This window comes from Aptenodytes patagonicus, chromosome 6 (genome assembly GCF_965638725.1).
Source record: "Aptenodytes patagonicus chromosome 6, bAptPat1.pri.cur, whole genome shotgun sequence".
Lineage (NCBI taxonomy): Eukaryota > Metazoa > Chordata > Aves > Sphenisciformes > Spheniscidae > Aptenodytes > Aptenodytes patagonicus.
This window is the reverse complement of record NC_134954.1, coordinates 17,452,910-17,469,951: the sequence shown is the minus strand read 5'-3', so window position 1 is coordinate 17,469,951 and position 17,042 is coordinate 17,452,910. Positions and strand designations below refer to the sequence as shown.

Below are 17,042 nucleotides of genomic sequence, written 5' to 3'. Positions count from 1 at the left end.
AAAAATGAAGGTGTTTTCAAATTCTATGAGTGTGAAATGTGTGAAAAGTCAGAAATTATATAAATGTCTTTTTTTTTTTCACCAGTCTGGATGCATTCTTGTTTCTGTGTAACCCTTTCACATCTACACTTGAAATTGCTTACCTGTTTTTCAATAAGTATTGAACTACTTGAGCAGGCACCAGAAACAAGAGTGGCAAAAGCACCTGCAACCAGTGAGCATTGGGGCTTTCCCTTTTTATAGCAGTAGTGGATTTGCCTATTTGCTGACATGCAGGTAAGCAATATCTAGTGTAGATGCAAGATTTAACTTTAAGTTGCTCAGCAGTTGAATAAACTGTACCTTCCCCAGTCTAGAAACAAGGCTTGGTTTAAAAAAGTAAAATATTTTAATCAATATCTTATCTCAGTCTTAATTTTGGTAAGGCAATAATTTAACCTGATTTAATTCAGCTATAGCAAAAACCAGGGACTCTTTATGCACCCTTAGTTCCCATATGCTAAAGTCCTTAGCATGACTTAAAATACAGCAACACAAATCATTAATCAGCCTATGTACTCAGGGATCAGAACTGGACTTCTAGGTAGTCAGTGCTGTATGAAATATCCATGAAGGATTGCTCACAAATGAATTCTTCTCATCCACCATTCTGTCATACACACCTTACCTAGCGCATCAGTCTGTCAATCTTAGATCCTTATTTAGTCCCCAACGCTATTTGAGCATCTCTCAGTTTTTAATGTATTCAGTCTCACAGCATCCCTCTGCGATAGAGGAATGCTATTATTCCATTTTTAGAAATGAGGAATACAGACGCTAAGTTTGAGGAATGCAGACACCATGTCCATAGTAAAGCAGGGAACTGAGAGTATATGCCTCAAAAGCGGGGTCTGCACTGTAATTGCTAGATGTTTCTACTCTTCCTTTCTCCATTCTGTCTCTCCTGTGAAAAAGACAGATTAGGAACAGATGTTGCTGTTTGTTCATAGGCTGTAACTGTGATGATTCTGATCATTTAGTCTGATGCTCTGTCTTATATGGGCTATTGAACTGCATTGACTGAAAGAAGTTCTTGGTCCAGAGTATGTTTTAAATCAAAACAAACAAAAATCCACTCAAATTTTAAATTGCTAATGATGCAGAATGCATCTGCAAATCCCTTCTTATACTTAACAGACTGTAGCGTCATTGGCACAGAAGAGCACATTTCAGAATTGAGGATCTTCTCCAAAAAACCCTATCACTCCATTAGTATTAAAATAGACTAGGTTGCTAAGTTTAGTATTTCATCTGCCTTCAACTGTCATGGTAAGAAAGAGGGAGAGAAACAGTCTTTTCGTCTGGCACTAGTTGTACGTTTTTGGACTTCAGAGATCAGTAAACAGCAGAACACATTTGTCTACCTCGCAAAGCAACCACATGCTCCAGCCTTAATTATAGCCTCTAATGAGTTCCAGCCAGGCTGGAGTAGCACAGATCTTACCACTTTGGGTGAACTTGTTGACTGATACACATAGACGTATTCATGATTCCTGTTCATCCTGTCACCCATTCAGGTTAGTTCTGTGGTTCCAACTCCCAAGTACAGATTCCAATGTCACTTGCATATTAAAGTTTGCCGATTAGATTTTCCCTTTTCACTGAGAACCTCAGTTCAGATTATGTTGAATTTTTGCGGTGGTGTTATTAATACTTGAAAATGTGCATACTAAAAATTCTGACAGACCTTTAATTTAAGCACCTCTTTGGAGCTCCATGACACTCTTAGCACTGCCAAGCATTGCTCGTACAGTGAAGAGTCTGTCAGCTTTTGCATTTCTAACCATCCTCTTTTAATAATTTAAAATTACTACCTACCTGGCTATTGAGGTTCTTCTCTAATGAGAATCTGCTCCAGATGCTGACCTGTAAAAGCATAGGCCTTTTTTAATGTTAGAATATACATTCATATAGTCCTCCATCAGGATCTCAAATCACTTTCAGGTAAAGGTAGTTAAGTGTTTGAGAGCGCACAAAATGATCCATTGGTTTGACAGTTACAGAAACAAACAAAAAAGAAGATAATTCTATTTGTCTGAAACTTGAAGGGTGCTGTATTTTAAAATACGAAACATGTCTAAAACCTCACTGCCACTCCTAACAGAAGTTCAACAGTTACTTTAATAGTGTCAGGACACCTAATTTTCTATCACATGTTAAAAACGTGGCATTAATTGATGTTTACGTATTAGCACTGAGAAGGGCACTAGCTTATTAAAACAGCAGTGCATCTATGAGGCATCTGATAGATTTGAACTGAAAGGTCAAATACTGTTAAAAGGCTTTTAAAGGAGTAAGAGTTGCACTGATTGGTACCATGCCCTACTTAAATATTTTAGGACAAATGCTTATGAAAGAGCTACACATATATCCATATAATATTCTATGTAAGGAACACATAGGTTTTACAGTAACCAATCTAAAAGTTTTCCACTGTTCTTGTGCTGTTTCATGTTCAAAAACCAAGATTTACTCAATACTTTACATCAAAATGACACAACTTTTTTACAGCATTTAGAAAAACACTGCTTGTGACATCTGTGCTAAACTAATTATATTTTTGTGCTAAGTTGCCTCCAGGTAGGCTTTCTTCCTTTCCCATTTTGGTTGTTCCCTGCAAATTATACTTGTTAAGTCACGTGGCCAATTCACATCAGCTTCAAATGACTGAAGCTATAATTATGTTTTGTTATATATGACAATTGTGACTGGTATTCACAGTCAGACCCTGTTCCCTGTTGTGTGATGTTACAAACATAGAATAAAAGACAGCCCTATTCCTAAATTGCCTGTAATGTAATTAAGACCAGACATAAAAAGTAGATGCAACAAACATTAGAAAGGTACAGAAGAGAGGACATGATGGAAATTGTAATAAGAAAGTTCATGTATATGTCATATAAATAAGATCATTCTCTGCTATACAGTAAGACCTACTTAGATGTTTTATGAACTAGCAATTTAAAGCCAAAAAAATCACAGCACTCAAAACTTATCTTCTGTGTGAATAAAAACAGAAGAGTTGAATTTGAGAAGGATTTTGAACAGCACTATCCCTGCATATGTCTTTGAAAATACTCGTGTCTGCTTTTTAATTGAAGCAACTCTTAATAAAATGCAACAAAAGGTACAATATGCAACTAAATAAAATCAGTATGTAAATCTGCACTTCTTGGCAGACATGTCACATTTGCACCGCAGTTCTTCAGGCCTGTTCAGAATGAGCTACTTCCACGAATAAGTGTTAATCTGCATCCATGAATAAATATTAATCTCTGTGAGAAAGTGTAACTAGTTTACTGAGATCACTCCAGCACATGCGCAGAAAAGACTGATAGTAGCTTGTAGGAAAAAATGAAAGACTTATCAAATCATTTCGGGTCAGGTTTTGAAAGGTATCTGAGTGCCAAAATCTCAATTATTTTCTTTGTTGAATTGGACACTTAACTCCAACAAGCACTTTTGAAAAGTGCATCTTTCTGCCACTTGTTTACCAATATACAGTTTCTCCTCACAGAGTATTACCTTAGTACTTGCTCCATTTTAATTTTAAAGGATGATGGTTTTCATGGGGGAACATTTACTCTCTTTCAGGTAGGAATAAATTCTTGATTATGATCTGATTTTTTGCTGTCTTCCTTTGATCTTATTATTCAATAACATCCAAGAGTTAATAATGTCTGTACTTAAATAGTACTCTCCCACCTGAATATATATCCCACCTTTCAAATATTCCTAGCTGTAGACTGCAATTGATATGAAACCACTGACTGTAAGACCAAAATGCAGTGATCTCTCTTCTTCACATGAAGAGCTCCATAGCTTCTATATAATCCATAGCCCAAAGTCCCACTAGCCTCAGCTGAATACTGCATAACCTCACAGATGTCTCCAGTACTAGATTACTGCCTGAAAAACACAGAGAAGCACAATTTTTCTTTTGTAGAAGGGATTTCTCTTATGACTGATGACTTCGGCAAAGCAGCATGAGGAAAATTCATACTGCACGTCATCTGCTCTGACATGGCACATAGGCAGAGCTGAAAATTAGTCTTTCTTCATCTGTCTGTAATCTTTACAAGAATATTAGTAGTAGGAAATAATGAAGGTATGGTATAGACAGAGTTTACTCAGAGAATCACTTCTTATATGTCAGATTTTACTCATGAATGTGTGTTTCTTTTCTCAGATAAAGGACACCTATTCTTTTCTAAATATCCCAATATTATTTTCCAGATAAACAGGCCAGTGCTACCAACATTTCATTACTGTTCACAGTTGGTGCTCTGTAATTCTATGTAATTTTAATTAAAGAAGAATTCTGAGACAGTCTCCCCCTGTGCTACCACCAAGCATACAATTAACTGTGTACAATTTCTGCTGGGAGCAGTCACACAGTGATTTCAGATTAATAATTTATTATTGCTTCCATATTTGTATCCAACAAAAAAGAAGCACAGACTATGAACAAACAATCTACTGAAAACAGTATATGAATTTGAAAAGACTTTTTCCTCTCTATATATTTTAAACCTCAGGAGCTCATAATTCTCTCCTATGGACAATCTCCTTAGCTTTACACTCTGAGAATTGCATGTTGGAAAGCCCTTACTATATGCTTCAGTGAGGAAAGCAATACAAGCAATTTCATGCACAACTTTTCATCATCCTTTGGTCTTGAATAAATGATTGTTCTAGTACTTCCAATATTGAAGATCCAATTTTTGATCTTGACTGTTCTGGCATTTTCTTCAAATTAGAATCAATATCAAAATAATAATAGCAACTGGCTTTCTATATACAGACACGTCTGTGCTGATTTTTTCAGCAAATTCAAAAAGCAGGACTTTTAGTGTAACTGCCCTCACCTAGTTGCCTTTATAGTGCTTCAGAAACGATTCAAACAATTCTACAGAGAGCTTACTTGGAAGCGTCTTAAGTAAGATTCCTTCAAATCAAAGTATTAAACAAAACATCTGAGATTTCTTCAAATGCTGAAGTGAGTAATCAGGGAAGTCACTTGAATACTGTCATAATGACAAAAAAAGTCTTCAAATCAGAATATGCAGTACAGTTCCTCATTGGGAAGTTTTCATATGTTCTCTTGCTATTGTCTGTCTTGATTTTTAGGGACTATTATGGAATACTATGACTTGGGCAGTGGGAAAGACTCAGACACCTAGTAAATGAGATCAAAATACAATTTAATCCAGATGTAAAAGTTTAAATTTACACCTTAGCTGATTTCTTTCCAGTCCAACAGAAAAAATCTTTTAAAAACGTATATTATCCCACCACTAACTGTTGCTTTGAATTCGTACTTAAGAACAACTTTCCTCACGAGGAGCAGTGGTGTTCAGATATTCAAAATTTTATTCGGAGTAGGTGCATCAATTTGCAAACAGGAATATTTGGGGGGGAGGGATACCCACATCAATGTCTTCATTAAAAAGAAACTCAAAATAATATGTCAATGTCTAATTTTGTTGTCTGAGAGAATGGCGGAGCTTCTAAGATTTAAAATTGTTACCTGCATTCGGTGTTACTTTTGAGAACCTTACTGCTTGTTTGAATGCAGGGTGGGGATTTATAAAGATTGTTCCAGGCATCTATTTTTTCAAATATAACATACAGTCCTTTTCACAATTTAGTAAAATAAGAAGTACCCATGCTCCTTAAACGTCAGGCTACCTAGGTTACAAATAATATCAATTTGAGGTCTAAGTGTTAAACAGCTTCCAAGTACTTTTTGAAAACTTGGACTTCAGACTTATCAGAAGACAGCTGTTTATACACCCTTTTTATAAATTATTGATCTTACCATACTGGAAGCAATCAACAATTTATGTATGAGCAGAAATCTTGTTTATCTTAATATGGTGAATTGCCTTTAGCTAAGTAAACAGGAAGATGGACTGAGCTTTCAGAAGTGTTCAGACTTTGCCTAAATGAGCTCACACAGATGTTAGTAGACATTTTATGTCAAATTCAGCAGGAACAGAATCAGACCACTGTCCCATTCCATTTGAGCAAACATGTTACCATTTCCAATTCCCTTCTGCTTTTCTGAGGCCAACAAGTGTTTCAAAAATATGAACTTTAGTTGCAAGCAAGCCACAAAGAAACACTTATGCCCACCTGCCCTTTTCCTTATGTAAAAGACGTTGCTTGAGAAACACTTCAAGAATAATAACCTCACTAAAAAAAAATAAAAATATTGTATGTATCTGTTTTGGTACTTTCTTGAGATAAAATGTGTCTTAATATTTTTTCCAGACATTCGGGACAGTGGGGGACCTAAGCCTGTGATGGTGTATATTCACGGAGGGTCCTACATGGAAGGCACTGGAAATTTATATGATGGCAGTGTTCTAGCAAGTTATGGGAATGTGATAGTCATCACAGTCAACTATCGCCTTGGGGTACTTGGTAAGAAGCTTTCAGCTTTCCATTAATCCCTGCTATCTGCAATGCAATTCATGTTATACATGAGAATGTATTTTAAAAAAAACAAAACAAAAACAAAACCCAAGCAACAGAACAACAACAAGTTTTTTGTTTTCTTTGTCAAATAAAAGGTTTGTATTCTTGGGATGAGATATTATGGCATTATAAGTACTATCTGGAAGAACCTGCTGTCATGCTTTTAGTGGTATGAAACAGGTGTTCCCATTGCTGAGCTATTCAAACAGAAGAGTTCTTTTTTTTTCTGTGAATAACAGTGATGTTTTGCTTCATAGACAGGTAAATTAGATTTTTTAAAAAATGTTAAGTCATAGACAATAGGGTTTTCTGTTGGAAGAGAGTCTAAGTTTTGATTACAGTGATTTTTTCATACTTTGAAAAAGCTAAGGAGGTTATGAAAACATTATTTAATAAGAGCTGTACTTTCTACCTATTTGTTTTGCGCTTCACTGTGGTTTTGAAAAGTGTTGTTATAATTCAAATACCTCCAGTATTTCTTTTCTAGGCCAAATTAGAGAGCGAAGAGAGTTACTTTTGATTGTTTCAAGTACAGTGAATAGGATATGCTGAAGCTGTTGGTAGACTCGTGCGGTATCCCTCTGGTAGCTTGTATTTCTAAAAAATTATACTTTGCTATTTGTTCAGTGTAGTCACATTCATGATACAAGTTCGCCAGCTCTTGAGACAATATGATTGTTGGTTTTTTTCTTTTGCATATTCTACCGAAAAGTTGCATGCTAAGCCTCCTGAAAGCAGGAGTTCAATTCTGGGATATTATGGAGGTCAGTACAGTAACTTTAGAATACTTACATAGGTATAAGGGTATTCCCTGTAACATCTGAAGTGGTGTGATAAGCCAGGTGTCATTCATAGCAGTGAGTTGGTTCTGAAGACCAGTCAACTTTATTTTCAATTTGTGGGCATTAGCAACGTCTGTTACTCTGGTTTTCTTTTATGTGGTCATTTTATTTCATCATTGCTCTGTTTCTTTTGCTTTGAATTCAGTTAGCACGATCCGCAAATTCATTGGTTCTGGTTTGCTCATCTGGGTAATTTTCTTCCAGTTTCATTTTCATTAAAAATTTGACATCTGAATACACTTTAAGTTTGGGGGAGGGAATGGATTTTGACTTTAGGTTTTGAAACTTAGTCTACTACGGTTGTGTTTTACAAGGGACTGAATAATTTCCAGAAAGATCATAACTATTTTTTTCTGGATTTATCTCCTTAGTATCCAGTTGGAGGTTTCATTTGTGATGTACTTCTTTAAGCAAGGAAATTCTGATATTTTGTATGTTTTTCTCCCTCATCCTGTCTTCCAATTTATATAGTGATTTCAAGCCTTTGGGCACATACTAGTGCAGCAGTTAATAATCTGTAATCTGTGCCTCTAATCAACATTTTATTTTTACACCAGTGCTCTCATCTTTGATGTTTCAAACAACATTTTTCTATATTATATGCCTGTAGGGTATTCTGACCGGTAATACAGCATCCATTATCTGAAAGCACTGTTTATTTTTGTAAATTATTTAGTCTAATTCCTAAATCACTTGTAGTTGCAGTGTTTGAAAGGGCTAGTTGCTTGAAAGATGAAAATTAATTCACCTTCATTGATGGTAATGGCTTTTCCACTTGTAATTTAACACTGATCCCTGAGGTAACCCACTGCTAACATCTTACTGAGCTTAGGAGGATTTCATTTGTGTTCGTGCTTTTGTGGTTCTTTGGACTTTGTGGTCTTTACAGAGCCTCAAGGGGCAGAGAGCTAATTTTCTTTTAAGTGGGACCTATTACAGTAAAACCTCTAAAACTCACAGTAAAATCCAGTGATTGGTATGAATACTTGAAATTACTTTCAAACTAACTAAAATAACCCTGTTTCAGGCTTGCAGGGTTTTCTTAGTAAAATAAATGCACCTGTTAACTATATGTAGCAGTCGTTCATGTATTTTGTATCTGGTACAATGCCAAGTATGGAGCAAGTGCATTTAAAAACCAAACAAAACCCCAGTGAGTTCCCTGGCCCAATTTTGTCTTTGAAACAAGTCTGAGAATGAAAGTCTGTTAGAATCTTTCCTTAGATAAAGATAAGGTGGAAAAGAGAACTCTTTGCCCTGGAAAATCAGGGACTACTGAATAAGAAGTCATTGGAAACAGACTATTTATAACTTCTTTAGATTCTCTTTAAATGCAAGTCTCGTGCAAGCAATCTTGTCTAGTGAGTCTAATTCCATTGTGATTGACTAGAAGGTATTGTCTTGTTTTGTTTTGATATTTTTCTCTTTCTAAATAGAATAACATACCATTTTTTCAGTGCTTTCATATTAGATCTGTTTTTTTCAGTGTTAACCTAATTTTTCAAACTGATCGATCCTTATTTTGGTAATTATTTATTTTGTAGTGTTCCCATCACATTGGGGTTTTTTCCTTTTTTACTGCCTTGCGCTCCTCTTTATTTTGACATCATGGTAATACTACTGAAAATATTAAACAGAGGATATTTTTCAAACATTTTTCAAAGTGATATATGAAATTTAGACATAACCCTTTCAAAAATTGCTTCATGTCAGATTAAAAAAAGCTTTAGTCAGCTTCATAAAGATATTGTGATCAATTAGTGTCCTGTGTTACTTAAGCATTTTTGCATATATAATCTTCATGTTCCTGTTCTGCAACCTGGAGAGTTGTCTTTCCTCCTCAAAATAAGCCTCTTCACTTTAGTAAAAGTAAGCGTCACACACTCTTGCCATAGTGACTATTCAGTGAAGGTAACAGTGGAATAAGGAGGTTTATATTAGTTAGATATCAAAGGAGTTTAAAAATGTAGCAGGATTATTTTCCTTACATTACTTAGACTGTGGGGTTTTCTTTTATAGTTTACAATTTAATATCCAGTAAAACTGGGAAAATGTTTGATCATTAGCGTCAGTGACAAGCACATCCATTATCTTTTTATGAAACCTTAAAGGTACTGTCAGGAGATGGCATTTTATTCCAGCTTTGCTGTACCACCAAAGGGTCTCTGATGAGCCTTTTTTCTATTATCCATTTCCTAACATGTTTGAGTAAAAATGATAGATGAACAGAAGATTATATATTATTGCCTAATTAAAAGTATATTACATTGAAAGTAAAGATGGGAAATTAATAGCAAAACACATCAAAATGTGCTGTCAAAAATCATTCATTCAAGTTTTCTGAATTGGAAGAACATGCAGAGAATGTTAATTCATAAATACTTTTAGGGACCCTTGGCAGCTTCATAACAAGTCTCCTTTAGATATATGAACATTAAGTTGCTTATAAATGAAATTTTAACATTTTGGGATTACGCAGTAGGGAAAGTGTCCAGAAAGCCGTATCTGATCCCACCTTAGCCTTGGGCATCACTGTTTCTTGGTATGAAGCACTCCAAATGAATGTGATGCTAGGTAAATAGAAGAAGTGAAGACAGAAAGCGTACTGCAGTTATCTATTCCCTCTGGTGGTGTACTTCACAAGGTCTGATTTACACACACTTAGAATTCTAAAAATGTATTAGACAATTCTTATTTAATATAGTAGGTAACCTCAGGTCAGCCCAGTTTGCAGGAGGCCCAAGCACAGCTCATCTAGATTTACAGTGTCCTAATTTCAGAGGTCCATTAATAGAATTAGCATTCAGATCTCAAACCTGCTGTAATTAATGACATTTTAGTGGCTTTTTTGTGAGCTAGTACCAGCCATAGGGAGTCATGTTTGCAGTGAAGCAGAGAAAGGAAGATTGCCACACTTGAATCTGTACCATCAAAATTACAAAATGGACTTGTGGAAAACAATAGGTTATTGACTAGATATGTTTAAAGGGTCAACTGCAGTGCACAGCAGGCAAGATATTTATGAAATGGGAACCCTGAATATATAGTGCACTTTTAAAATGAACCATTTCTTTTCTGTTTGTCCTTTTTCTAGCACAGCAAATTGACATTATCCATCTGCTTGGATAGATGGATACACACCCGCTTCTCTATTTTTTAGGGCACAAAGACATCATTTTGTTTGCCATTGAATAGGCTTCTAACTTGGTACAGGTACATTTTAAATAACAGGTTTATTCTAACGTTTGTCACTAGACTTCTTTTTTGGTAAACAGAAAAATAACAAATAACAAACTTTGAAACTATTCGTTTTGGCATAAGAGCAGTTTGTGTCATTTCTGTCAAGAGAAATCACTTTTTGGTAAGATAAATTCCCTTGATCAATATTTAATCATATAATAAAAGTATTCCAGTTTTTCCAAATAGCAGATTTATCTTTGAGAGCATAATAAACTTCAACTTGGTAATATTTGCAAAATAGGAAAGAAAAAGTGTTCACTGAGGAAAAATTATAGACATCTTACTTCCTCAGGAAAAAAAAATCAAAATCTTTGACCCTATTATCCTACAGGAAGTTATTTGTAATTTTTATGATCTAGCTATTTGTAGCTACCTTCACTTTCCTCTAAGTAATATCTGACCAAATTACTTTTACACCATCACTGATTCCTGTGCAAAACCTGTAATCTACACTATTACAAATGTTTCAGGTATACAAAATAACTTGTATTATACACTATACGCTGTCCTAAGCCTTTGGTTGTCTTGTGATGGGAGACCTGTCAGGAAGCCAGATTTGGCCTCATCCTTAGAAGCAAACAGAATTTAGGCTGCTCTGCATTTGCCAGGATGCCAGAGTTCCCAGGAAAGGATCTGTCTGACTGCAAGCCAAAAGGTGGGGATAAATTAGGATTTTTATGCAATCTGTATCTCACTGCAGAGCGTTCCAACACTGAAATAATCCCCCGAGTTTCCAACATTCTGATTTTCAACCAAGGCAGAAAGATGTTAAGAAATAACGCTACAGCTCAGCATCTAGGTTAGATCTGTGCTCAGTCTTGGTGGGCCGGGCACTCTTCACTCCTGAGTTTTACGGTGCTGTAATTCATGCCCAGAAAAAAGGCAAATGAAGATTCTTTTGACACTTCTGATAGAAGTAGCAGGACAAGTAGATAGCGCACTTCTGAATTCCCAATTCACTGCATTGAATTACATGTATTAAAATAGTTCCAAGTTTTCTGAAGCTTAAATGAAGCACTTCTGTATATTGTGGGACTTTGGAAGCAATAGATAACTTGACAGGGATTTCCATCGAAAATGTTGCTCTCATTTTTCACCCATTTCAAATGCATAAAATTGCTCAAGTTTTATGTTTTTTCATGTGCAAATTAGTTTACATATATAGGTACTACCTCAAATACTGTTCTGGTACTTCTTTGATGTAATACCTCATGATTTTTTTTTAATCAATTGAACAAGATCTGTATTTTAAGGTTGTAACAGTACTTTTTAATGGTTCAAAAGAGTAATGCGAACAATAGATCTAGTGGACCAAAACTCTCTTGGCAGCAGTACTGGCAAGACAGGGTCCTAAATTTTTTCTTCTGTTTAATGGGTGATCCACGTGTAAATGCCTGCCTTAGCCAACATAGAAAACTCTACAGTAAAATGTAGCAATTTGTGTTACTTTCCAGTGGAGAATGGAGACTGCATTGTTTGATATACTGATTTCTTACATCCCACGATGTACTGGCAAATAAATATTATTTTGGTGAAAACTGAATTTGAATACATTATTACATGAAAAACTGCTAGATGATGGCCTATGAAAGGCCAGAAGAAATTATGTATACTGGATAACATCCCTAATTAAGCAAAGTATGAAAATTGCCTTCAAGCAAATATAAATTATAGATACCAACATATTTGTAGAAGGATTTTGAGTATCTCTTGTGTTGTATATGTTGCAAGCTAAATATATTTTTGAAGAAAGAAAGATTACTTATATATCTTAATTAAGTCTTTGAAATATCTTCTCCATGTTTATCGTTGCTCAAAATGAGAAGCAAGACAGAAATAAAACTTACTGAGGTTTTTCATTGTTCTGCAGTAATTTTTCATTCTTTTTGTGTCAAGATTCTAATGAAATACAATCAAAAAGAGGTGAGCAGACTTTCTCTGAGAGACTTACTACACATTCAGGAATTCTACTGATTTTAAAAATTATTTTTGCTGTATTTTTCTGTCAGCTCTTGAATGTTTGATTTTATGAAATCTCTGACATTCATTGTAATTTGTTCATCTTCTCAACACTTTCCACCAGGATTTCAGTTGAGGGATGTTACTTTGCCATAGGTATGCTGAAAAAATTCTTAACTTTTTTTTATTTTATTAATTGATAATGAAGTGTTCAGTACAGAAGTACAAAATATAAAGAGAGAAGAGGCATAGTGCCATAGAGCTCCAAATAATTTCAAAAAGAAAAGGCAAACATATTCCTAACCTGTCTTCCTTACTTAGGTTCTAATACCTCATGAATTTGGTAAGCACTTATTTGTATCATCTCACTGATTTCAACAGGAAACATATGGGTAAATTAATTTCTTAAAAAAAAAAGGTTTTTTCCATCTACTTGTTGGTATAATTTATTGCACATTAGTTGATTTGCTTCTATGACTGAAATATTCAACTTTCGCAAAATACTCTAGCTCAACTGAAAATGGTTTTGCTTTTCATCTGTAAGGCTTTATTAAAGCAGTGAGACGCAATAGGGTGTGCTTCACAGAGACATTAATGCATGCCCCATGTGTGTTGTGAGGCATGAGGCCAAAGGCCATGTGCTTTCAGCTATCCATGAACCATATTAATGGCCCTGTAAAATACACTCCTGAGCATCCTAATGCTATTATAATTACTTACTTTATTATTACATGCCTCTTGAAAAAAATTCTCTAAATATTTTCCTTTTACTTTTATATAGTCCTTAAGTAGGAAGGCTAATTTATGGTAGACTGAAAGGCAAATGTTCACAATAGAAGGAGTATTAACTTTCTTTTCACCATTTCTTTCTGATAATTTAAAATTTTCTCTTTTAACACTTAATGGGCTTGCACATCCTGTGTGTTCAAAGGTTACAAACCATTTCATTGTTAAGTTTCTCCTGTTGTAATTAATAGCTGTTTGGATGCACATTGCTTGGATTTTATTTATCATTAGGTTCTTGAATTTATATTTAAAAGATAACTTAAAATGGAAATGTACTCGCTATTTCATACATTTTCTTTCTAATAGAAAAGAATTCACTTGGCATCTACCTTCCTAATATAGATATTTTCTAATGTGGGTTTCCTCTATCTGAAGATGCGCTTTAAAAATGTTCTTGATAAATAACAAGATACTACCTGCATTTTCCAGCAACCACAAAATTCAACATCTGCAGTAGTGCCCGAATTCCATCTTTTCAGTTGTCTCTAAGCTAAATGTTATGGAAGTGATGATCACAATTTGAAATTTAAGGTTGCATTCTTAAATAGCTTTAAAATGATGCATACATTTTCTTTTCTTTCCCCTCCATAAGCACATGATGTTGTTTTTTCATCCTTTGAAAGTTCTATATAGTTTTTGGCTGGTTTCTTTTTATAAATATTTCATAGGTAGTGTTTTGATCTCTGGTTCAAATTCAGTCATGGCAGCAGATGTTTTTGTTGCTAAGTTTCTTTTGAAAATACTGTGTGCAAACAAATTTACAAACAGGAGTATATTCAGTAGATGTAGTGGAACTGATAATTTTGAAAAAGTGTTATCTAGAATGAATGCTCAGTTTTAACCTTTTTTTCTTCCGACATACAAAATATGAAAAAAAATAGCATTACTTGGCTATAGTTTATCAAAGATGCAGCTGAGTGTCAGAAAAAGTCTGGGTAATCTTAAGAACGTGGAAAAAAGCCCTCCACTTGCAGACAATGTTGTCTTGTAACCACTTCCAGTTCCAGATTACCATACAGCAGGCCTTCTTGCAAAATGGTTGCAAGCAGCTGTCATTAGGAATAATCAGCTTTGCTAGAACCTTATCTAGTTTTACTAGGACCAACCACAAATAGGAAATATTGTAATTTGTACTGAAGAATCAGTGATGACAACGTCTTGCACCTGTAGGAGAACTACTTGGTGCAGTGCCTCTGAAAGAGGTGGAGATTCTGTTTCTGCTGCCTAAAGCACCAAAGAAAACTGGGTCTATGTATTTGTTTTTCTCTGTTATTCCCATTCTTGTGAGCACCTTTGTGGCTCACCACTGTTGAAGTCTTCACAATGTTCCAGAATGACTCTGGACAAATTTTCAATATTGCAGTAGTAGTATGTGGGTCTTTCTCTGCTTTTATATGATTCTCTTACAACACACCAACAAAATAATTTTAAAAACGAGCCCAAGTAGGTTTATTTCCCATTAATGATTGAATGCTGGCATTTGGATGATGGAAATAGATAAACCAAGTTCCTTTGACTATACAATGAAGAGCTTTTGCCACGGGGCTGCACTTTTCATTTACACAAGCGTTTAGTCAGTCTTTTGGTGCTAAAACTTTTGAGTCCTTTAAAAGCTTTTTCCATCACATTCTCTGTGGTTCCTCAGTGTATTCTCCCTGGAGATCTGCATAAGTTAGGTAAAGATAATCAATCTCACTCTGAAAGAAACAAAATTACTTGTGACGATCAATGTGCACTAATAGTTACTTGTTGTTAAAGTCATCCTGCAAAGTTGCAGAACCCAGCAGAAACATATTCAGAACATGGTTCTTAACTTCTCACTGCCAAGTAAGCCATATGCAGGAAGCCAAAAGAAATGAAAACAAGCATATGAAGGGGTTTGGTTTTCACTAGCTTCAATTTAAGTTTATATAGAATGAGGAATTTTTTTCCAAAAAAAAGAGCCAATCTCTTCTTAGTGGTATCTAGCAAAAGGATGAACAGCAATGGGCACCAATTATACGGAAATTCCAGTAAGAAAAACCTTGTTTATTCTGAGGGTGGTCAAATGCTGGAACAGTTTGCCCAGAGAGGTTGTGGCGTCTCCAGTGTGCGGAAATATTCAAACCCCACCTGGACATGGTCCTGAGTAACCGGCTGTAGTTGACCCTGGTTTAAGCAGAGGAGGTGGTGGACTAAACAATCTCCAGAGGTCCCTGCTACCTCAAGGCTGTGATTCTGTGATCTTAAGGCATAGCAGTGGGATACCAAATACTAAGAGGGGGCAGATGAATTGTTCTCTAGATGTCTACCTGATCTTTTAACTCCTGATTATCTTTGTTTGTAAACCTTGTCTCTGCATAGACTGGACTCTCATGAAAATTAATTAGCCCATTATAGTTGTCTTAGACAAAAAATATGCTTTTCTGCAAAGCAACAACCACACTACTGCCTTTTTTGACATGAGTAGATGCATCATCTACTTTAACTTGCTATGGTTTCAGATGGTGGCGCTCAGGCACAGAAAGGATTACTTTATTCTACCATCCCAATGGAGTAAACTAACTCTGTTTTGACAATGCAGCAGTGGGAGAGAATGATCTGTTTCCTGCAAACTTTACAGTGGCTTATGTCCAAAGCAGAGATGCCGAACCTTTTTCACACTTAAGCTAAGCCTTTCAAACTCTTTGGTAAACCTTGCACTTATCCTAGTATTACCCAGAAATTAAATATTGGGGGGTGAAGAATCACATGGTCGCAGGTTAGATCAAGTGAAGTCTTATGCTGTAGCTTTTTCAGTTGGAATTTGAGTTTTCTGGAAAGGAGCTCCTGATTTTGGGGAGTCCTAAAGACTGCCTGCAAGTTATAAGTGAATGGAAGACGACTTTTTCTCTCCTCTCTTTGCCTGTTTTTCCTCTTAGGAAAGGATCCAGTGTAAGTTGTACCTATACCCATGAAACGCTGGCTTGTTTTGATGCCAATTACTTAGGTTCAGGCTAACAACCACTGACCTATACGGCATTCTATTTTTTCCCTTTGTTTTCATCATGCCAGGATGTTTCCTCTGTGCTGTCACTCATCTCACTGTTCCTTTTCCACACAATCTGGCAATTCCTGAGCACATATTTTTTCACATCTCTTGACACATATTGAAAAATGACATGTTGATGAAGACCAATTTCTTAACTAAAAACTGCCTATGCCATGGGTGAATACATCGCTTAGGGTACATTAGTGAAATTCTAAAACCTTACTTTTTGGAAGCTGATCATACACTAAAAGCAGCAAAAGGAAAAAAAAAAATTAAATTGCCAATTACAGCTAATAGCTTTCTGCAGTTGACATGTATAAAGCAGATTGAAAGTACTTTTAATAGCAGCTTCACAGTAAATGCAAGTAGTGAAATGCTTTGGAATGAAGCAGTTGCAAAAAGCAGGTTAAATGTCCCGTGCTTAACAACTTGCAGAATCTAGAAGGCTGTTTCAAAGACATCTTTGGGGATTTCTCTGTAAGAATACAACTGACAAATGGTTTTGTTTGTTTTCTCTTGAGAGTGTTTACATACATCTGATATTATTTGCTGCATTTCCTTAAAAAAAAATCCTCCTAAAATAATGTTAGTTTTAAAAGAATATGAAAAAGATAAACCAATACTAGTGATAAACCTCATTATTTCATTGTGTTTTCATTAATACCAACTCTTTAACATAAATA

The 17,042-nt window shown here is 35.3% G+C and overlaps 1 protein-coding gene across 7 annotated transcripts in view; it reads left to right on the top strand.

The window, feature by feature from the left end:
- Positions 1-17,042, top strand: part of NLGN1 (neuroligin 1) — a 407,139-nt gene that overhangs the window by 192,655 nt on the left and 197,442 nt on the right. For 6 of the 7 annotated variants that reach the window (XM_076341354.1, XM_076341352.1, XM_076341353.1 and 3 more), the window contains one exon: positions 6,316-6,468. The exons of the other annotated variant lie outside the window; for it this stretch is intronic. In XM_076341354.1, coding sequence (XP_076197469.1) covers positions 6,316-6,468 — 153 coding nt within the window. The remainder of the gene's footprint in view (positions 1-6,315; positions 6,469-17,042) is intronic. 7 annotated transcript variants of the gene reach the window in all.